At 40.7% G+C, this 24,075-nt stretch overlaps 1 protein-coding gene across 1 annotated transcript in view; it reads right to left on the bottom strand.

Moving 5' to 3' along the window:
• PKD1L3 (polycystin 1 like 3, transient receptor potential channel interacting) overlaps positions 1-24,075 on the bottom strand; it is a 78,923-nt gene that overhangs the window by 4,313 nt on the left and 50,535 nt on the right. Inside the window, 8 exon segments of the mRNA XM_061385795.1 lie at positions 621-781; positions 1,548-1,672; positions 15,570-15,725; positions 15,728-15,793; positions 15,796-15,831; positions 15,834-16,043; positions 17,147-17,287; positions 19,059-19,158. Of these exon segments, the coding sequence (XP_061241779.1) occupies positions 621-781; positions 1,548-1,672; positions 15,570-15,725; positions 15,728-15,793; positions 15,796-15,831; positions 15,834-16,043; positions 17,147-17,287; positions 19,059-19,158 (995 nt within the window).

Below are 24,075 nucleotides of genomic sequence, written 5' to 3'. Positions count from 1 at the left end.
CCACTGTCCCTGCACGAACAACCCTCTATAAGGCCTTCCTGGGACACCGCCTCAGACTTAACAGATCTGCAGACTGGGCTGTTGAGCACTGAAAGGTTAGACAAGCACCACGTGGCAGTACTTTGGGAAATGACATACTTTGTCTTTCCCACGAGAAAGACCAGAGAGGGTACCCCAAAGGGGCATCAGACTGCTGCTTGGTAAGGATGAGCTAAAGGATGAACATCCCTTCCCAGAAGGCAGCCCTCTTTGGATTTAGAGGTGTTCCATGTGTTGTGGTTCTATTCAAAGAATGATCATGTGTCATGTCAGGACTTCATTCCTTGGCCAAGGTGCAAAATGACCCAATTCCAGGCCCTTGCTATGTGAAATTTATTATCCTAGGTTAACATGTACCTAAGTACTATGAAGGCAGAAGAGCTTTTCATATGTAATTAGCAGTTACCAGTTTATAGTTAGTTGTGTTCTTCACTGTGGACAGTAGTCTGTGTTTAACTGTGATATTATACAAATAGAGATCTGGCAGAGAGGAAGAGGGGAGTTTGAAAGAATACTTGTGTAGCCAGTAAATTCTGAGCATCAAGTGAGAATATCCTTTGCTCCCTCAGGGTCCCTCTTACCTGTCCCGGTCATAATGGTATTGTACCATGTGTTTTTTATGTAGAGAAATAAGTGTCAGGTCAAGTCCCAAGATGACAAAGCTAAGGAGGATTATGCTCATATCTAGAAGGTTTCTTTTCCTCATGAAGAACCTCCACCTCTGCTGTTTCAACTGGCGACCCTAAACATAAGACACCACAGTCACTATTGCTTGCCTGAAAGATTACCTAGGTCTTTTCCCAATGAAGTGTTATGAACTCTGGGAAAGCACTCAGCCAGGGACCTTTCAGATCCCTAACTTGGACACAATCAGTTCTGGTCTCAGTTCTGCCTTGTAGTCATTCAGAGCTGCCACTTAGAGAAGAGTTGGCCTTCCTTAAAACAACTGTAATTGTATACATTCATCATGTTGTGTAAACTTAATAATAAAGTTTCTCAATGAATTAAAACCCTGAAAACAAAATATTGCGTGTGGCCTAAGAAATGCCTTTTGGATGCAGTCATCTGAGTGTTAGCTTATATAGGGGTCATGTGTGTGCTAAGTCGCATCTGACTGCAACCTGTCAGGCTCCTCTGTCCATGGGAGTTTTAGGCAAGAATACTGGAGTGGGTTGCCATGCCCTCCTCCAGGGGGGTCTTCCCAACCCAGGGATGGAACCTGCGTCTGTTAACATCTCCTGTGTTGGCAGGTGGGTTCTTTACCACTAGCGCCATCTGGGAAGCCCCAGATAGGGATCATATAACTGTACAAAAAATTCTTTCTATAAACTTAATTTTTTAACTCTAGAAAACTGAACTACTTGGTGGAAAGCCAGTAGGTTTGACTGAAGTCAGTCTTCCGGAAAGGACCAAAATCATGGCCATAATCCTAAAAGCAGCTCACTGTGGTTCTCCAAGTAATACCTGGCAACACTGAGAATTTCTTACATCTAATATTTTCAGTTCACCTGTGCAAAGGCATAGTAACAGACCAGTAGATAGTAGATGACTTGTGATGTGACAGACCAGGCAAAGTTCCTTGATATCTGAAGGGAAGTTAAAACGTCCAGTCTCATGGAGGTGAAGAAAGCACCTGAGAATAAGAAAGAACACCTGGAGTTAGGAGCCTTTAAATTTGCCTTCTGCCCTTCCAACTCTCTTTCAGATAACCCCAAGTGTTCCTGGACCATCCGTTTCAAATTTTCTTGAGTCTCTACATGTCACTTAGTATTTCCTCTAGAACTGTCATGAATATTAAATGGGATCATGTATGCACAGCTGCTGGAAGAATGTGTGGATTGCACTGAAAGTCAGGATTATACTGTTGATCCCACATAGAGGAGAGTGTCTTAACAGCTGTTAACAGGTTTCACTCTTACCAAGTCAGAATGGCTACAGAAACAAACTGACCAGCAGTACTGTTGCAAAATGATGTTTCAGATAATTGATGATTGCAATGTAAAGTGTGGGGTGAATGGAATTAAATGGAAGCGTGGTACCTTTGTTAAAGCTTTTAAAAATACATTTCAGAAATTAGTATGATGAAAAAGATTTGAACCTTTCCAAATTTAGGCACTTACCATATGTAAAGCACTAACATTATCCCATGAATACTGATAGTATACCCTGCATACTCAAGATGTTTATGAAGACAGACCAAAAAGCTTTATAAGATCATGAAATGTTTATAGATATAAATTTTTCATAAAGCCCCTAAATACTAGAACTAAGATGCACCTCTTGTAGTAGAAGTACATTTAAGAACAAAAGGAATTCCTGCCATACATAGCTAGCTCTCATGGGGAAAGCCAGGACTTTCCCCATGTTTATTTTACCCCTAGTTTTTGAGTAGTTAAAAACCCTAAGAAGACTCTTGGGAAGCTTTCATGTTTCATTTTGAAACAAGTAGCAGAAGTGGTCTACTGTGTGTGGGCCTGGGAGGAAAACAATTCTGATTAGAAGTAAAACTTAATGGTCATAGGACACTTGTGGGCAAATTATGGGGGAGAGGGGAAAGGAAGGAGGATTAGGGCAGACTTCCTGTTAAATGGGGAGGAACTGAACATACCCAGTGTCCCTCTAATCCCTTCCAAAATGCCACTGACAGTAAAGGAATAAAAAAAACGACCCAAAGATAAAGAGGAGGTGGGCAGATGAGCCTGGAACTGGAAAACAGCTGAATGACACTGCCTGAGAAGATTCAAGAAAGCTGAAACCTAAGCCAGCAGCACAGGAAACCCAGAAGGCAGCTGGTTCTTAGCATAAAACCCCACAAAGGCTGAGAAACTGGAGCCATCAGGTACCTCAGAAGGTAGAAGTTCAAACAGAACTAAGAGAATCGTAAGTCTGGACATAAACAGTTAAAACCCAGATTTCCTCTCTCCCCTTTACAACCACGTTATTTACTACCCATCCTGCCTTCCCAGTAACGTTTAGTCAGAGAGAATCTGAACTCAGGACACCAGGGATATCTGTGAGTAGTAGTGCACTGGAAAAGGGAATTCAAAAAAAGTTTAAATATTGCATGGTGAGACCCTTCCCATTCCCCTTCCCTTAACTGGCTCTGAGGAGTCTTAAAGGCTTACATCCTCAAGGCAGGAGAATGGAGGGGTCTTCTCTCTGCAAACTGCTCCCTAAAAGGACAGATACTACCTGACTAGTTCTGTCCATGCACATGGTGCTTCTAATTAGCACTACTTGGTTTTACTGCCTCCCTCTTAAATATGACAGGACACTTGAATCTCTAACATTGAAAACCGGAGATCAAAACACCAAAAAAAAAAGAAGCTCAGAGGAATTATAGAAAGCCTTGAAGGAGCAGAAAAAACCATAAACCTGTAATATCCTTAGTGAAGAGGATATTGCATCCAAAAAGAACAGTAGGAAACTATGAAAAAGAAACAAGGACAATTTTTAGAAATCAAAATATTCCAAAAGTGGTTTGGAAATTGAAGTAATTGCTCAGAAATCAGAAGGGAAGGATGGAAAATGAAGCAAACACATGAGGAAATCTGAGGCTCCATCTATGAATTCCAACATCAAAATGCTAAGAATATCAGAAAAAAGAAAAAAATAGAAAAATGCAAGAACATCTCTTAGAACTTAAGGGATACATTTCCAGATGAAAGGACACACTGTGAACTCCATTCCTAACTCTGGGGACAAAGAGATTACTCTAAAAGCTTTTGGGAGTAAGGGGATCATCATACTTGTTAATACAGTATAAGAAGCTAGAAGATAGTGGAGCTAAACTTTTAAAAACTCTGAAAAACTACTGTATCCAGCCAAATGATTGACCAACCAAACGTGATGGCAGAAAAAAAACTTTTTGGGGGGCTCCAAAATCACTGCAGATGGTGACTGCAGCCATGAAATTAAAAGGCGTGTGCTCCTTGGAAGAAAAGCTATGACCAACCTAGACAGCATATCAAAAAGCAGAGACATTACTTTGCCAACAAAGGTCTGTCTAGTCAAACTGTGGTTTTTCCAGTAGTCATGTATGGATGTGAGAATTGGGCTATAAAGAAAGCTGAGTGCCAAAGAATTGATGCTTTGGAACTGTGGTGTTGGAGAAGATTCTTGAGAGTCCCTTGGACAACAAGTAGATCAAACCAGTCAATCTTAAAGGAAAACAGTCCTGAATATTCAGTGGAAGGACTGATGCTGAAGCTGAAGCTCCAATACTTTGGTCACCTGATGAGAAGAACTGACTCTTTGGGAAAGACCTTGATGCTGGAAGATTGAAGGCAGGAAGAGAAGGGGACAACAGAGGATGAGATGGTTTGTGGCATCACCAACTCAATAGACATGAGTTTGAGCAAGCTCCGGGAGTTGGTGACAGACAGGGAAGCCTGGCATGCTGCAGTTCATAGGGTTGCAAAGAGTCAGACACAACTGAGCGACTGAACTGAAGGCTTTAAGAAAATTTACTTCCCTTACTCATTTCCAGGAAGTTACCAACAAACATACCGGCTGGATGTGTTCCAGCAAAATGAGAAAGTAAACCAAGACGGGAAGACATGGGATTTAGGAGAAAGGTGATCCAACAGAGGAGAGAGGAGACAGGGAAAGGAGAGTCCAAGTTCAAAAAGCTCTCAAGCAGGCCTAGAAAATAACCAATCTGGACTATACCAATAGAATAGTAGGCCTGAGAGAGGATGTTTCTAAGGAAAAGACAAAATGATAAGTTACTTGATAGTTTTGAACAGAATGAAATTTTTACTTCTAGGAAGAGTCTGGAGGTGAATCAATGATAGATGCATGTAAAACCAAGAAAGTGAAAAAGAAAAAGAAGTAACTATAAACTCTAGGGAAAAATATTGTAAGCAAAAAGATATTTAATCATAATACACGGAGGTTGGTGGTTTAGTTGCTCAGTGGTATCCAACCCTTTCCAACCCCATGAACTGGCCCACCAGGTTCCTCTGTCCATTCGACTTCTTAGGCAAGAATACTGGAGTGGGTTGCCATTTCCCTCTCCAGGGGATCTTCCTGACGTAGGAATTGAACTGGGTCTCTCCTGCATTGCAGGCAGATTCTTGACCAACTGAGCCATCAGGCTCATACTTAGAAAATATTCATATAATCACTGTAATAGAAATATTAGTCATAAGTTACATTACTGTACTGGGAGAATGATAACTACTCTATTGGGAGAATGTTTTTATGTGTGTGTATGTTGGGGTATGTGTGGGTATAAAACAGTTGGATTATCATCATAAGAAGATACTATTGGGACTTCCCTTGTGGTACAGTGGATAAGAATTCACCTACCAATGCAGGGGACATGAGTTCGATTCCTATTCCAGGAGGCTTCCACATGCCGCAGAGCAACTAGCCGAGCACAACTACTTAGCCTGTGCTCTTGAGCCTGTGCGCTTGAGTCTGTGCGCCACGACTACTGAAGCCACCACACCACAAGAGGAGGCCCGGGCACTGTAACACAGAATAGCTCCCGCTCGCTCCAACTAGAGAAAGCCACCTGCAGCACTGAACACCCAGCACAACGCTCCCCCCGCCCCCAAAAAAGAGACTATCTAAAACTGAAGATTAATGACATATTTAATAAGCATGCTGCATTTTTAGAGTAATTTTTAAATACCAAAGAATCAGTTAAATCTGCCTCTGGAGAGTAGGAATGAAGTGAGGATGAAGAGAGGCCTTCTAGTTTTTGCCTTGAAATTGTCTGACTTTCAAAATTATGTGCAATAGTTTTAAATAATTTCTTTTAATGACATAAGATAAAGAAATGGGGCCTTTAGTGTATACCCATGTCACAGAGGGAAGAGAGAAGAGGCCTTCATACCTACATTGTTGGACTCCAAAATCAGGGTCACTACACAGAACAGGTTCACATTAGCATTGAAGACCACAAATTCCACAAAAAGGCTTTTGGTGCAATGGTTTAGCCACTGGCTCTGTTCAAGTTGCTGTAGAACTCTGGAAAAACAGAAGGACAGGCCAGCTATATTCTCCACTGAACTCTGCAGAGGAGGAAAATGCTCTGGCCTTTCTAGTATCACTCACAGAGGAGGTGAGAAGTGACATTTACCAATCACCTGTAAAATGCTTACTAATGCCCAAACTTTCACCGGTATTCACACCAAAGTTAAATGTTCAAGAAAAGGTATTTGGCATTTAAGGTCTGAGGTAGAATTAATTTTACCTCAGCTGAGAATTTTCCTTCAAAATTAATTATTTTAGACTAGTATCTTTTAAAAACATTTTAGATAATATCTAAAAATGAAGATTCATGAAATAGCTAATAATACAGTGTCAATCACTTCTATTTGAAAAGTACTACTTTTAACTAAGCTATTTAGGTGTAAGCAGTCAAAATGCCATTTGGTTGGCATTGTTGTTTTTGAGAAGTTAGTTTCTTGCTGAGAATTTCAGTGAAGAGATAATCATTTTAATTTGGGCTTTTTCATACATAATGACAAAGACTCAGGATTTGTATATAACACCATTCTAACTCTGGCAATTTAATTTTGGCATTTTAATTTTGGATTGTTCAAGACGTGGTGTCTCCCCTTATTTGAATACAGTTTGCTGAAGCTAGAGTTGAGTTTAACTGCAGCTAGAACTGAAACTGATGTGTTTTTCCAGATGAGAAAAGGAAGGAGATTTGGCAAAATGGCAACCCAAAATATACCTTTAGTTTGAGGTTGAAAAGGAATTTTTAAACTTAAAGATACATTTCCTTAAAAATCTAAAATAAAAGTGTCTACCAGTGCCATACATAGTATATTAGCATAATAGTGGCTGTCAAAACTACTCAAAAGGGTCCTTAATTCCAGCAAATATCTTGGACCTCCTGTTCAGGTTCACTCACCTGTGTGCATTACTGGAGTTTCTTCCAAGTCTCACAACATACCCTCCTCCAGAGTAAGTGGCAAATTCTCCCTGAATGGGGTAGCCACCCAGTGCCTCCTGATTCTGATAATGCCAGATCGTGTCCGATTTCGTGTTGTTTATATCAGGGGGCCCCCAGTTAACCCCATAGTTCTCTGTATCCTCCTGAACTTGGTGAGATGGCTTCACTTGTTCTCGGAGAGATGGTTTAGTTGGAAAGAATGTGGCACCAGGAAGGCGAATCTGACGAAGTAGAACATTGCCCAAAAGAAAGGAGTTTCCATCAGTAATAAATCCTAGTGAGAGAATACAGGCAGCCATTAAAAAAATTGCCTTAGTAAGTTAGTAACAAAAAAAGGGCCTATTTTCACCAATATTTTTAAAAACATTTCTGGAGTTGCTAGCTAGCTAATATAATCAGATAAGCAAAAGAAATAAGATATGAACATTTTTTAAAAGGATATGAAATTATCGCAATTTGTAAAATATAATGAGGGAATTCCCTGGTGGCCCAGTGGTTACGAATCCACCCTGCAATGCAAGGGACGAAGGTTTGATCCCTGGTAGGGGAACTAAGACCCCACATGCTGCAGAGCAACTAAGCCCACGTGCCGCAATGAGCCCTTGCACCACAACTAGAGAGTGTGTGAGCAACTGAAGATCCTGCGTGACACAACGAAGAAAGCCTGCTGCAGCTAAAACTGGATGTAGCCAAATAAATAAATGAAGAAGACAATGATCTAGATAAACATTAAGAAGTGAAGTGTGACATCAAGAGCATAAAAGGGATGATTAGAGTGTAGTTTTTGTATGTGATGAAGATAAGTTGTTATTGGCTTAAAATAATAACATAGTAATAATGTAAAATGTTTTATGTAAGCCTTATGGTAACCTTACAGATTTCCCTGATAGTTAAGTTGGTAAAGAATAGCCTGCAATGCTGGAGACCCCGGTTAGATTCCTGGGTTGGGAAGATCCGCTGGAGAAGGGATGGGCTACCCACTCCAGTGTTCTTGGGCCTCCCTTGTGGCTCAGCTGGTAAAAAATACGCCTGCAATGTGGGAGACCTGGGTTTGATCCTTGGGTTGGGAAGATCCTCTGGAGAAGGGAAAGGCTACCCACTCCAGTGTTCTGGCCTGGAGAATTCCATGGACTGTAAGAGTCAGACATGACAGCGACTTTCACTTGACTTCACTATGGTAACTGCAAAACAAAAGCTATAGTAGATACATAGAAGATAAAGGGAGAGAGAATCAAAGCCTACCACTACAAAAAATTAATCACAAAAGACAACGAGAGAGGAACAAAGGAATTACAAATCAGAAAATGGACAAAATGACAGTTTTAAGCGTAACCTATCAATAATTACTTTGAATGTAAATGACTAAATTCTCCAGTCAAAAGACACAGAGTGGTTAAATGGAAAAAAAATACAAGATCCAACAATATGCTGTCTATAAGAGACTCACTTAAGCTTTAAAGGTACACATAGGCTGAAAATAGAAGCATGGAAAAAGATGCTATGCATATCAACAAAATATTAGAAAACCAAAATTCAACAGCACCTTGAAAGGGTCACACACGACAGTCAAGTGAGATTTATCCCTGGGATGCAAGGATGATTCAAAATACATAAGCTAACAAATGTGATACACCATATTAGAATAATGAAGGATTAAAAATTTATAATCTCAACAGACACAGAAAGAGCATTTGACAAAATTCAACATCCTTTCATGAAAAAAACTCAACAAATTAGGGAAGAAGGAATGTACTTCAAGAAAATAAAAGCCATATATGTCAAGCTCACAGCTAAATTTTATACTCAGTTGTGAAAAACTAAAAGCTCTTCCTCTAAGATAAGGAACAAGACGAGGATGCCTATTCACCACGTCTATTCAACACAATACTGGAAGTCCCAACCAGCCAAGTTAGGCAAGAAAAAGAACTACAAGGCATCCAAATAGGGAAGGGGGAAACAAATCAATCTCCACACGCACAAGAATGCAACTGAACCCTTTTATTATGCCATATACAAAAAATCAGCTCCATAGGATCAACAACTTAAACCTTAGGCCTAAAACTACAAAACTCCTACAAGAAAACAGAAAAAGCTTCTTGACACTTGGTCTTGACAATTTTTTTTGGGGGGATATGACACTATAAACGTTTAGGCAACAAAAACAAACAAGTGGGAGTACATCAAACAACAAAGTTTCTGCATAGCAAAGGAAACAGTAAACCTATGAAATGGGAGAAAATATCTGCAAACTATGTATCTGACAAGGCGTTAAAAAATCTATAAAGAACTCATACAACTCAATACCAAAAAATAAACAAACCACACTTTTCTAAAGAAGACATACAAATGACTTACAGGTATATGTAAAACTCACTAACCACAGGGATATACAAAAATCAAAACTGCACTGTGATATCACCTCATACCTATCAGGATGGCTATCATCAGGAAGACAAGAAATAACAAGTGTTGATGAGGATTTGGAGAAAGGAATTCTATTAATCGGAATGTAAACTGGTTACAGCCATTATGGAAAACAGCATGGAAGTTCCTAAAAAAATTAAAAATAGAGCTACTGTATGACCCAGCAATCTTACTACTGGCTATATATATGGAAAGGAAATAAAATCACCATCTTGAAGACACATCTGCACTCCTGTGTTCATAGCAGGATTGTTCACAAAAGTGAAGATACAAAATGAGCCAACAAAGAAGCATGTATGATCTCTCATAAGTGGAACTTTAAAAAGTCAAACTTATAGAACCAGACAGAACGGTGGGTACCAGGGACTGGGGTGGCAAGGAGGATGGGTGGATGTGAAAGTACACAAGCTTTCAATTTTAAAGTGAATAAGTCCTGGAGATCTAATGTATAGCATGATTACAGTTTATAGATTAAAGTTAACAGCAATAGTGATATATATTTGAGATTTACTAAGAGAATAAAAGTTCTTATCACACCAAAAACAAAGCCCGTAACTATGTGAAAAGATGAATGTGTTGATTAGTATGATTGTGGTAATCATTTCACATATCTCATATCAAAACATCACGTATACCTTAAATACATACACAATTTCAATGTCTCCATTGTACCTCAATAAAGCTGGGGAGAAAAGAGAATCAACCTAAAAACTCTTACCAAAAAAAATTCAGCAAGGTATCTGGGTACTAAATATAGTAAAATCAACAGCCTTCATATATTCAAACACTAGTTAGTATAGTGAAATCTTATTTACCATAGGAAACAAAAGATAAACCTAACAAGATGTACAAGAATTATATGAAGAAAATTTAATATGACTGAGGGATTAGTCCTGGGTGTTAATTGGAAGGACTGATGTTGAAGCTGAAACTCCAATACTTTGGCCACCTGATGCGAAGAGCTGACTCATTTGAAAAGACCCTGATGCCGGGAAAGATTGAGGGCAGGAGGAGAAGGGGACGACAGAGGATGAGATGGTTGGATGGCATCACTGACTCAATGGACATGGGTTTGGGTAGACTCCGGCAGTTGGTGATGGACAGGGAGGCCTGGCGTCCTGTGACGGTTCGTGGGGTTGCAGAGTCGGACACGACTGAGCGACTGAACTGAACTGAGGGATACAAATGAAGATGAGAACAGAAAAGCATATTACACTGCCAGGTAAGATGTCAACAGCTTATCAGCTAAGCTACTGATATGCTAGCCATTCTCTAAATTTTTGTAAATACTTATTTTTTGTATAAATATCTAAACCTCTATCTACAACTAAATAAGCTCTTTATAATATATAAAAAGCTCCCATTTATCAAAGCAAGCAAACAAAACCAAGCAGCCCAATGAAAAACAGGCAAAGGTTATAGAATGACACTCATTCATTCATTGTCTCCATCAGTGTGTACTGAGTGCTCATACACCAGGTCCTATTCTAGGTGCTAGGCACAGCAGTGGGCGAGAGAGTCCCTGTCCACAGAGCACTCGCATTTGAGGAGGGAGGCAGACAGGCAATGGCCAAACAATATTCAGGAATAATAGTGCTATGAAGAAAAGCTGAGTAGGATGAGGGGACAGTGTCCTGTGGGAAGGGAGCAGTGCTACGTTTATTCACAGGGGTGATTAGATGTTTCTCTGAGGAGGTGGCTTATGAGAATTTGCTGTTTAGTTACTAAGTCATGTCCGACTCTTTTACAAATCCACGGACTGTAGCCCTCCAGGCTCCTCTGTCCATGGGATTTCCCAGGCAAGAATACTGGAGTGGATTATGAGAGAGACCCTAACAAAGTCTGGAGAACCCGATGCAGACATCAGTAAGGGTAAGAGCAAGTTCCAAGGCACTGAAGCAAGAGTGTGTGTGGCCTGGTTAGGGAGAGCACAGAAGCTCGTGTGGCTGAAGGAGACTGAATGAGGGGCAGAATGAGGTTAGGAGAGGAACAGAGGCAGGTGCAGCAGCCCTGAGTGGGGAAGGCCCTAGAGTAAGCTTTAGAAAGGGTTTAAGCTTTTAAGTCTGATGGAATCCATTGGGAACTTTTGAACAGGGAAAAAACACATTTATATGTTAAAAGAAAAAAAGAAAAACAATATGGGGAAAATGGAATGAAGAAGGGCAAGAGCAGAGGTAAGTTTTGTCCCTGTGAGAGGTGAAAAATGTCTCCTCAGTGTAGTTTTGACTTGCATTTTCTTGTCAGTGCAGTTGCAAACCTTCCGTGTATTTCAGAGCTACCTGTATGGTGAACTGCTGGGGACGTGGGCAGATCTTACACGGTGCTCATGGAAATGTTAATTGGTACAACTGAGGAGGACAATTTGGCAATAGCTTTTTAAATGAAAAAATGAATATACAGTTTTATCAAGTCTTTTCAAGGTACTTATAGGTATAAAATTATGTATGTACAAGGATATTAATAATAGGACTATTGTTAATAGTAGAAGTCTGGAAACAATCTAAATGTCTATCAATAGGGAGTTGGTTATACAATTTATGGTACATCCATGCAATGGCATACTATACAGTAAATGAATAAAACATAGAAAGGGACAGCTTTACATATGCTGATGGAACCATCTCTAGGCAACCTAAGGGGAAGAGGCAAAAATGCATGACAGTGTTTATAGCAGGATGCTGTTTATCATCAAATGTATTTGCAAATGTACAGATTACCTCTGAAAGAATTTACAAATATAGCTTGGAGGTACTATGTGTTTAGTTTAAAACCACTGCTGCAAAGCAAGTCACAGGAATTTTTTGATTTCCCAGGGCATATAAAAGTTATGTTTAGGGAATTCCATGGCTGTCCAGTGGTTAGGACTTGGCACTTTCATTGCCAGCACCCAGGTTCAATTCCTGGTCTGGGTGCTAAGATCTAGCAAGTCATGTGGTATGGCCAAAAAGAAAAAAAGTTATGTTTAGATTGAAACATAGTCTGTCAAGTATACAATACCATTATGTCTAAAAAAGCAACGTACATACCTTAATTACAAGCTTAATTGCTAAAAAAGTACTTTATTTCTATTAAAAAAAATGCTAACCATCATCTGAGCCTTCAAAGTCATAATCTTTTTGCAACAGTAACATCCAAGATCACTGATCACAAGCTCACCGTAATAAACATAATAAACAGCTGAAATATTTCAAGAATGACTAAAATGTGACAGAGTCACAAAGTGAGCAAATGCTGTTGAAGAAATGGCACAAATGAAGTTGCTTGACACAGGGTTCCCAAACCTTCAATTTGTTAGACAGACAGAGCAGTATCTCTGAAATGTAGTACAGCAAAATGCAATAAAGTGAGGTATGCCTGTATAATCAATTGGGAATGAGGTTGCCTCTCAGAAAGACAGAAGGGGGATCAGGAGATAAAGGAGACTTGCACAACATACCTTGTGGTATATTCTGTTTTTCTCCATATTCATGTTTTAATTATTAAAAAAATGTTTTAACATGAAAGAAAAAGATTATGTTAGACAATCCGGCAGGGAGAGTTTTACAGTAGTTATCAAAGGACCAAGGGTTCTAAAGACGGTAAGAGGAAGGTAAGGGGTGATGTAACCTTCAAAGGTAGCCTCCCTGTGTATTCCTTAAATAAAAAGTATGCAATTACAGAACTGTGAGATTAATGGTTTTCCATCTGAGAAGAAAGTCACAAGAGAAAAAACAAGTTTAAATTGCTGCAAGAGGAATTTTATATCTTACCAAAAAGATTCTTCCCAGATGTGTTTTGACACTGGACTAGGCTATTCCCCATTTCCCTAGTTTCTTGTTGTCGTCAACCTTAAGCAGGCTGATTTGGTGCTCAGCACACAGTGCTTCCACTAACTTGACATACGTAGGCTCATCACTTGGATGCAAGCACGCATAGATGGGCTTGGTGCTTGTCTAAGGTTTTGGCAGCTTCGCGAATTCCACGTGCTAGGCCATCGTGGATGAGGGTGGTCTTCAGCACCTCTTGCAGAGCAGTATTAACGCCCATTATACCTCCAGTAGCAATGCCTTCCTAAGCCATGGCGGTGGAACTGAATCTTGAATGCACCTGGACCTCTGCATAGCTCCATGGTGGAGGGAAAGCTGAATATACAGTTTTATCCAGTCTTTTCAAGGTACTTATCTTACAGATATATTTGCACGAGTGAAATTATATATGAAAAAGGATATTTAATAGTACTGTTGTTAACAGTAGAAGATTGGAAACAATCTAAATGTCTATCAGTATTATCTACTTAATTCTATTTCTTTATCTACATCTCAGATTGCTGTTGCTCTTCCTTAATATGTTCCAGGTAACTCCTGTAACCTCTGTGGTTCTAGAAGAACCAGAGCTCCAACTGCCCCATTAATAATAGCTAAGACTGGGACTTCCCTGGTGGCCCAATGCTTAAGAATTAGCTTGCCAATGCAGGGGACATGGGTTCAGTCCTGGTCCAGGAAGATTTCACATACCTCGGAGCAATGAAGTCTGTGTACCACAGCTATCGAGCCTGTGCTCTAGAGCCCAGGAGCCACAACTACGGAAGCCAGTGTGTTAAGAGCCCATTCTCCACAACAAGAGGAGCCACTACAATGAGAAGCCCATGCACTACAGTTAGAGAGTAGTCCCAGATTGCCGCAACTTGAGAAAAGCCTGCTCGCAGCAGTGAAAACCCAGTGCAGCCAAAAAAAAAAAAAATTAATAGCTAAGACCCATTGGGTGCCCAACACTGTTCTAAGCACTTAGATATACTAAGTTTTAAATTTTCACATCAATCTTAAAGGATAGATCCTAAGATTTATCCCCATTGTATAGACGGGGAAACTGAGGCACAGGAAGTTGAGTGATTCACCAGAAACACATTGCTGGTAAGTAGAGAGCAAGGATGTGGCTTCTGAGCCTTTGCATCTAGTCTAGCCCGTGCATCCAGAGCCCTTTGCAACATGAGAAGCCACCGCAACAAGAAGCTCTTGCACTGCAACTACAGAGAAAGCCCAGGTGCAGCAACAAAGATTCCATGTGCTGCAAAAAAGACCCAGCACAGCCATAAAATAAAAATGAAACTCAGCTAGAAAGAACATGCAATGCAAAGGAGTTGCCACCTGCAAAATCTCTTACATGCACCATGTACACATTAAGAGCTTCCCAGGTGGTGCTCGTGGTAAAGAACCTGCCTGCCAGTGCAGGAGACATAAGACATGCAGGTTCGATCCCTAGGTTGGGAAGATCCCCTGGAGGAGGGCATGGCAACCCACTCTAGTATTCTTGCCTGGAGAATCCCCATGGACAGAGGAGCCTGGTGGGCTACAGTCTATAGGGTCACAATGAGTGAGATACAACTGAAGCAACTTAGAAAGGACACACGTTTAAGAAAAGACTATACAGATATAGAAAACAAACTCATGGTCACCAAAGGGGAAAGTGGGAGATTGGGACTGACATATACACACTACTATGTATACCACAGACAACTAATACGAACATGCTGTATAGCACGGAAACTTTACTCAATACTCTGTAATGCCCTATACGGGAAAAGAATCTAAAGAGTGGATATATGTATATGCATAACTGACTCACCTTACTGTATACCTGAAACCAACATTTCCAACACTGTAAGTCAACTATACTCCAATAAAATTTAATTAAAAAAGAAAAGAGTATATATGTTTACTCAGATTACACATCACTCAGATTTTTTTTTTTCAGGAATTTAGGAAATGTTTCAAATCTCAACAGAAAGGCACCAATCCTGAGTTTAATGAATGCAGCAATTTCCAGAACACAACTCACTTAATAAGACACAAAGTTATAATACGACAAAGCATTGGTACCTGGTTGAAGTATGAAGAAGCATTCATACTAACTCCTCTTGATGGTGAGGTTCTTTGAGGGTACAAACCACATAATACCCATCTTTTTATCATTAGCTCCTAGGACAGTTCCCAGTACACCAGTTATTCACTAGACATTCATGGAGTTTAACTAGATAACCAACCAAGAAAAGTCACACATCACAAAGGAATGACTGCATATCAGGCAATATAGCAAAAGGTCACCCTGGTGTGAGATCTTTCTGATTACATCTGGGCTTAGAGAACAAACTTCAGCTGCATGTGGTTCCTTCCTTCACAAGGAGGCAACTGACCCCAAGGACCACTTCAGTTACTTCTCATGCTGTAAGTGAATAAGTTCTCAACTTTGTTTATCAGCCTCTAGTGAGACTCTTCAGTGGGAATCAGCCCTCGGGGACTGATCACCCTTGGGTGAACAGACATAAACCTGAAACTGCTTAGATGGGTCCCTGGGAGTAGAGCTTTGGGTGCCCACAGAGGTGCAGTCATATTGACACAGCCAGCGAAACTTTCTCCAGTGTTCTAATGGTTCCTGTAGGGGCATGTGGAAAACCAACTGTATCCCACATTTGCAGGGCTGGGCCCCTGGACTGTGGTCTTACCTCTGTAATCCCCGTACAGGTTGGGAAGGAGGGTGCTATTGGCCCAGGTGTAGAAATGCTTAAGAAGTTTGATCTCTGAGAAACGCTGAGAAAAGCTCTTGTGGATAGCTTGACGGAGGTAAAATCTATTGGAGTTCTGCGTCGAGTAGACTGTAGTCATCAACAGGGTAAGGAAAAGGATTTGTGCTAGTACAGAAGTGAGAAAATCATAGGTGAATTTGAAATTGAAATTTCATTTGTTTGAAATTCTCTGTATGATCAGACTTATGGAAGCCAAGGGGGAGGGGAGAGGGAGGGGGTGGGCTGGGATTTGGGGGTTGGTACATGCGAACTACCACGTGTCGAATGGATAAACACCAAGGTCCTACTGTTCAGCACAGGGAGCGAAGTCTAGTCTCCTGGGGCAAACCATAATGGAAAGGATATAAACAAAGAATGTGTATATATATATATGTATAACTGAGTCACCCTGCTGTAGAGCAGATTGGCAGAACATTATAAACCAACTATACTTCAATTTAAAAAAATCCTCCACACATGTTAAAAAAAAGAAAAATCCTCTATATGTTTTTCTTCATTTTTCCCTATGCATATAGACTTTCACAGGTCAAAAACAGTCAAAAATTGGCACTTTCACATGATTCAACTTAATAATGGTCAGAGATAAGCCAAAGCATTTGGCTCCTAGTGATACCTGTATGTGTAGCAATAGATATGTATATATACCTTCCCAGAATTCTTTTGCCACTGCTCAGAAATTATACTTGAGATACATAAAATCCCCCACCAAAAAAATGCTTTATTTTAGTTCTAAGGTCTAAATGACCCCCCAAACAACTCCCTCGGTCTCTTCCCATCCCCAGTTATCTATCGATTGTCTCTGTTCATATGATGAAAACAGAATTTGTCTATTTTGCTCCAGAGAATCCAATAACCCAAACACTAGACGTGTTGGACCGTGTACTTACAGGACAGCTATTTTTCAAAGCATATTCATTTTCCCTCCACCCTGTGATGCTGACCAAGTTTCACGATTACATTCTGCAGACAGAGGAAGTGACTTCCTCAAGCACACAGTTAGATCATAAGTTCAGGAGTCCCTCCATGCACCGTACAGCCTTGTTTAATAGCATCCAGAATGTTTTGTTTTTTTTTTTCCAGAATGTTTTGAGGTGAATACTTTAAGATACTTTCCCCGCCTTCTAGATTTTCCATTTTATTCTCACCCCCCCCTTTCCTTGCTGGGAAATGTGTTGATGTATCAACATGTTACCGTCTCCTCTCCATACCTAAAACATCTCCTGTCAACTTGAAGAACTTCTTCTCTTTCAAGGTTCTTTCTGGGCGCTTAACTGGACTGTTTATAGTGGGGGCTACATAGATGGAGCTGTTCTTATCTCTTGAACCGGGTAATGAAGAAGGACATCTTGCTGTCAAAAATTCAAATGTAGGCCAAAAAAAAGATTATATTTCATTAAGTAGTTATTCATCAACATCTGCTGAGCATCTACTATGGGTATCTCCTATTAAATGCTGAAATGGAGAAAAGAAGTTACACAAGCAATTCTTCCCAAACTACCATCAAAGACTTAGAAAAAGATTTCCAATCCATCAGGGACTAACACTTTTGTAAAAGACAGTAAAAACTAGAAACTGACACAGAACAGAGGCCTACAAAATAAAAGTAAAATGACACAAAATAGAGGCCTAAAAATAGAAGCCCCATTTTGAAAATTAGATTCAATAGGCCTAAAATTAGTCTGCCCAATTGCTATAAATGTTTCTAAAGGCTTATTCTCAATTTCTCTACGTATCTTGGACTAGAACCAAACAGTTTTGTCAGTGGATTACCCAATGGGAGTTCTGTTCCAGAGTGGTGGTTCTCACTGTGAAACGGGCAGGGGGGATCACCTGGAATTGTGTTAAAATGCAGTTTCTGGAGTGAGGCCTAAGAGCCTGAATTTCTGACAATTCCAGGAAATGCCAGTGCTGTTCTCCAGACCACACTGTGGGCAGAAGAATCTAGAGACGTGTAAATCAAGATGGGGAGAGGGAGTTAGAATATGACCTAAAACATGTCAGCCTGTAGGAACCAAGTGCTGAGGGATCACTGGAGGGAAAATTAACCTCGAGGAATTCAGAGAAGGTGGCCCAGAGGCAGTGACATAGGACATTTGTTTTAAGTGAGTCAGAATTCTCTAGATGGATAAAGATGAGGTAAGAAAGAAAAAAAGTCACTTTAGGAGAGGGAACAGCAATTCAAGAGATGGAGAAATGAAAGGAGGACTGGGAAGGCAGTTTGAAGTCAGATTACTAGTTTTTTAATCTCAGAAGGAATAAGATGCCAACCCCTTAGCAGCTTGTCCACCACTCAACTTAAGAAATAAGTGGCAGCTGAGATAAAACATGCTGTGCACCTCTCTCATGGTATCCCTTCTTTCTCTTCTTCATAGCTAATCCTAAATTTTGGAGTTTATTCTCCTATGCATTTCATTAAAAAATGTGTCTCTAAGCAAGGCATGCATTTCTTGCATGATTAAAATGTTGTGTTAAGGGACTTCCCCATAGAGGGGCATGGGTTCTATCCCTAGTCAGTAAACTAAGATCACACATGCGGTGAAGCCTGGCTGAAAACAGAATGTTGTGTTAATTTTTCTGCCATTTGCTTTTTGGCCACATTTTGTGAGTTTCTTCTGTGTGAAATGAGTGGCTCTAGTCAGTTTTATTCAGACTTCCTCAGGCTTGGTGATTGAGTTGGGAGTGGGATTTAGGATTATTCTTAGTTTACAGCCAGTGGTGATATTAATTAACTGAAATGAGAAAACAGTAAAGAAGTGAATTTGTGGGGCAGGCAAATAATTCTGCTTGGGGCATGTTTGAGATAGCCGTAGGCATCCAGATACAGAGGGTGAGCAGCTGGAAACAGCATGTGGGGCTCCAGGCTAGAAACACGAGGAAGGAATCTGGAATATAGGGGAGAGTTGAAGCTCTGAGTGACCTCCGGAGGGATGGACCATAAGGAGTTCTCGTGACCCACTGGTTGGTCTTGGGTCAGGGAGGAGGCACGATGGCTGGTTAGAGACAAGATCCCTGAATGGATAAATTTGTCTTAGTCAGTGAGGTGGCTGGGAGTGCACTGTTCTGATATACAATTTGCTCTTTGCAAAATGAGATATTAGTTAGAAGGATTAATTGAATTACCCCAGAGTGCCAAGATCCTCCTGGTTTGATGTTCCTTCTCTCTGTGAAGTTGTGGCAGCCTGTTCAGCATCAGTGAGTAGAACAGCGTGAGGAAGATCACCTAGACAGGAAAGTCAGAGGAGGCACTAATAATGAGCAGATATCACAGAATCCAAGAAGGCGGCACCGACAGAGGTGAAGGTGGGCATGACTGCGACATCTCAGTCAGGGGGCTCTTTATATTTATGGAACACTCAGAATTAAGTAATTTCATAGTTATTTCTGCATAACCACAAAGACATGGTTGACATGTTAATCTTTATATTTTTGCCTGTAGTCTTTAATCTACTTGGCTAGGAAAACCTAAACTATCAAATGATTTGTGATGCTTTGTATAAATTGTTCAGTAACACCTGTCTTTGGAACAACTTTGATGAGCAAGACTGAAGAAGCTATGCTTTTGAAAGTGCCAGTTCTGCTGAAGAAGGCATGAAGTTTTAGAACAGAGTAAGCCTCTGTTAGGGGAAACAAGTACCCCCCACCACTCCTTAAATTTCCTTGGAGAGGAGGAAGTGCTCCAGTCCTCAGAGAACAAAGGATAAGAGTAAATATTTCTGGCCCACTGCCGCACTCCTTGCTGTGAGGGGACGACTGCGGGTGTGTGTGCTCTGCAGACCTGAAGTTGCCTTCTAGTGGACGGTCTCTAGGACTAGACCTGAGGTGGACGTGCCAAGCTGCTTCAGTGTCCGACTCTGTGCGACCCCAGACTGCAGCCCACCAGGCTCCTCTGTCCATGGGATTTTCCAGGCAAGAGTACTGGAGTGGGCTGCCATGTCCTTCTCTTCCTGACCCAGGGATCGAACCCGAATCTCTTACATCTACCCAGGATTGGCAGGTGGGTTCTTTACCAGTAGCACCACTGGGAAATTACTAAAAAGTACACTTGATGGACTTCCTTCATCGTCCAGTGGTTAAGTCCCTCTGCCTTGCAATGCAGGGGACTTGGGTTTGATCCCTGGTCGGGGAACTAAGATCCCATATGCCACAGAATAACTAAGCCCATGTGCTACAACTACTGAGCCCACGCACCACAACTAGAGAGTTCCATGCACCGCAACGAAAGATCCTGTGTGCTGCAACTAAGACCCAGCACAGTAAAAAAAAAAAACAACTACACTTAGGCATAAGTGAAATGAAAGTTGCTCAGTCGTGTCTGACTCTTTGCAACCCCATGGACTATTCAGTCCATGGAATTCCCCAGGCCAGAATACTGAAGTGGGTAGCCTTTCCCTTTTCCAGGGGATCTTCCTAACCCAGGGATTGAACCCAGGTCTCTCACATTGCAGGCAGATTCTTTACCAGCTGAGCCATAGGAGTTCAACCAAATTCTCTCTGTAGCAATACTGATAACTAAGCTAACACATTGGTTTTCTATCTCTTCTGTTCCTCTTTTTATACTTTCTGACTTTTAAAAACTGATATACATTTATTATAAAAAGTTTGAAAAAATTTAGAGACTTTAAGAAACTAAAAATTTGGAAAGTGAAAGTGTTAGTTGCTCAGTCATGTCCGACTCTTTGCCACCCCATGGACTGTAGCCCGCCAGGCTCCTCTGTCCATGGAATTTCCCAGGCAAGAATACTGGAGTGGGTTGCCATTTCTTTCTCTAGGGGATCTTCTTAGACCAGGGATCAGACCTGGTCTCCAGTATTGGCAGGTTGATTCTTTACTGTCTGAGCCATCCATTAATTATTTTTGTCTTCAACTGAGCTAGTTCTCCACATCATTACATTTTCTATAACATTTTAATGGTTGCTTAGTATCCTATTACACAGATATGGCTGTCTTATAACACATTAAGCAATGAACTATTCATGAACATTTAAATTGTTGTCAATTTTATCATTACAAACCACTCTGAATTTTCTCAGGAGACCCTTAGGAGTGGAATTCAGCAAAGGAATGTAGAATTTGAAGGCTTTAACTGTATATGCTGCCTAATGTTCCTCAGCCAGCATTAAGTGCCTATTTTTCCCTGGCAAACGGAAACACACATACACAATGCAAATCACTGTGTATTCATTTGTTTTTCTTTGCCACTGTTAAAAGCAAAATTGAATCTTATTGTTCTAATTTATTTGACTGGTGAAGAGGAGCTTTTTACAAGGTTTTTTTTTGCGGTGGGGGGGGGTCATTGAAATAACAAAGTTTTTTTTTTTAGCTTTAAAAAAGTATTTACACATACTTAAACCCCACTCTTTTTGGTGCATAATTCTGTAACTTATGACAAATACATAGAACTGAGTATCCACCACTAATCAATACACCTTACAGTTTCATCACCCAAAAATTCCCTGATGCTGCCCCTTTGTGGCTAACCCTTTCTCCAGCCTTCATCTCTGGCAACTCCTGATGGATTCTCCATCCATGTAGTTTTTGCTTTCTGCAGACTGTCATATAAATGGAAACGAAAGTATGCTTTGGGAACAGGTTTCTTTCACTTAGGATTCATGTACAATATGACATTTGAGAGTCATCCATGTCATTACACATACCAGTAGTTTGTTTCATTGATGAGCAGTCTTCTACCATACGGATGCTCCCCAGTTTATCCATTTAGCAGTTGACGGGTATCTGAGTTGGTTCCATCCTTGGCAATTATTATTGGCCACACCATGTGGCATCTTATTAATAGTTCCATGATCAGCGATCAAACTTGTGCCTAACACAGTGGAAGTGTGGAATCTTAACCACTGGACTGCCAAGAAAGTTCCATTCTTGGCAATTATGAATAAAGCTGCCATAAATATTCACAGAGTTTTGTGTGAATATAGGGTTTTATTTCTTTTGGGAAAATACCTAGGAATGAAATTACTAAGTTGTATGGTAACTGTATTAATTTTGCAGGAAACTGGCAAACTGCTTTCCAAAGTGGCTATGCCATTTTTACATTTCTACACATTCTACCACTGATGAATGCGAGTTCCCAGGTACTCTGCATCCTCACCAGCATTTAGTATTATCAATACTTTAGTCATTCTACTCCAGACAATACTACAAAGCTACAGTTATCAAAACAGCATGACACTAGCACAAAAACAGACATATGGTTCAAAGGAACAGAACAGAGAGCTCAGAAATAAAGCCACACACTTATGGTCAATTAATCTACCAGGAGGCAAGAATATCCAATGGAGAAAAGACAATCTTTTTAGCAAGTGGTCCTGGGAAAGTTGGAGAGCCACATGTAAATCAATAAAATTAGAACACACACATAAAAATAAAACTAAAAATTGCTTAAAGACTTAAATAGACATGACATCATACAACTGTTAGAAGAAAACATAGGCAAAACATTCTGACATAAATGGTACCAATGTTTCCCAAGGCAATAGAAATAAAAACAAAACAAATTGGGCCTAGTCAAACTTCTAAGCTTTTGTACATCGAAGAAAACCATAAATAACATGAAAACAAACAAACAAAAAAATACACCTACAGACTGAGAGAAAACAATTGCAAATACTGTGACCAACAAGGGATTAATCTCCAAAATATACACGCAGGTCATACAACTCAGTAACAGAAAAAGCAACCCAATTATAAAATTGGGAGAAGACCTAAATAGACATTTCTCCAAAGAAGACATACAGATGGCCAACAGGCACATGAAAGATGCTCATCATCGCTGCTGCTGCTGCCAAGTTTCGTCAGTCGTGTCCGACTCTGTGTGACCCCATAGACGGCAGCCCACCAGGCTCCCCCGTCCCTGGGATTCTCCAGGCAAGAACACTGGAGTGGGTTGCCGTTTCCTTCTCCAATGCATGAAAGTGAAAAGTGAAAGTGAAGTCACTCAGTCATGTCTGACTTTTAGCAACCCCGTGGACTGCAGCCAACCAGGCTCCTCCATCCCTGGGATTTTCCAGGCAAGAGTACTGGAGTGGGGTGCCATCATAATCACTAATTATTAGAAAAAGGCAAATCAAAACTACAATGAGGTACCACCTCACACCAGTCAGAATGGCCATCATCAAAATGCTGGAGAGGGTGTGGAGAAAAGGGAGCCCTCCTACACCATTAGTGGTAATATCAATTGGTGCAGCCACTAAGGAAAACAGTATGGAGGTTCTTCAAAAGACTAAAAATAGTGTTGCTGTATGATCCAGTAAACTCATTCCTAGACATAAATCCAGACAAAACTCTAATTCAAAAAGGCACATGCACCCCAATGTTCAAAGCATTTTCAAATTGTTCTGGCTTAAAACTCAACATTCAGATAACTAAGATCATGGAATCCAGTCCCATCACTCCATGGCAAATAGATGGGGGAAGAAAATGGAAACAGTGAGAGACTTTATTTTCTTGGGCTCCAAAATCACTGCAGATGGTGACTGCAGCCATGAAATTAAAAGACGCTTGCTCCTTGGAAGGAAAGCTATGACCAACCTAGACAGCATACTAAAAAGCAGAGACATTACTTTGCCAACAAAGGTCCATCTAGTCAAAGCTATGGTTTTTCCAGTAGTCATGTGTAGATGTGAGAGCTGGACTATAAAGAAAGCTGAGTGCCGAAGAATTAATGCTTTTGAACTGTGGTGTTGGAGAAGACTCTTGAGAGTCCCTTGGACTGCAAGGAGATCCAACCAGTCAATCCTAAAGGAAATCCTAAAGGATGCTGAAGCTGAAACTTCAATACTTTGGCCACCTGATGTGAAGAACTGACACCTTAGAAAAGACCCTGATGCTGGGAAAGATTGAAGGCAGGAGGAGAAGGGGACGACAGAGGATGAGATGGTTGGATGGCATCACTGACTTGATGGACATGAGTCTGAGTAAGCTCTGGGAGTTGGTGACGGACAGAGAAGCCTGGCATGCTGCAGTCCATGGAGTCACAGAGTCGGACATTACTGTGCAACTGAACTGACTGACTGATGTTCACAGCAGCACTGCTTACAACAGCCAAAATGTGGAAACAACCTACATGTCCAACAACAGATGAATGGATGAATGGATAAAGATGCGGCACATGTTTACAATG

Source organism: Bos javanicus, chromosome 18 (assembly GCF_032452875.1).
Source record: "Bos javanicus breed banteng chromosome 18, ARS-OSU_banteng_1.0, whole genome shotgun sequence".
NCBI classification, from domain to species: domain Eukaryota; kingdom Metazoa; phylum Chordata; class Mammalia; order Artiodactyla; family Bovidae; genus Bos; species Bos javanicus.
The sequence above is the reverse complement of the archived record's forward strand: the minus strand, read 5'-3'. Positions and strand labels throughout refer to the sequence as shown.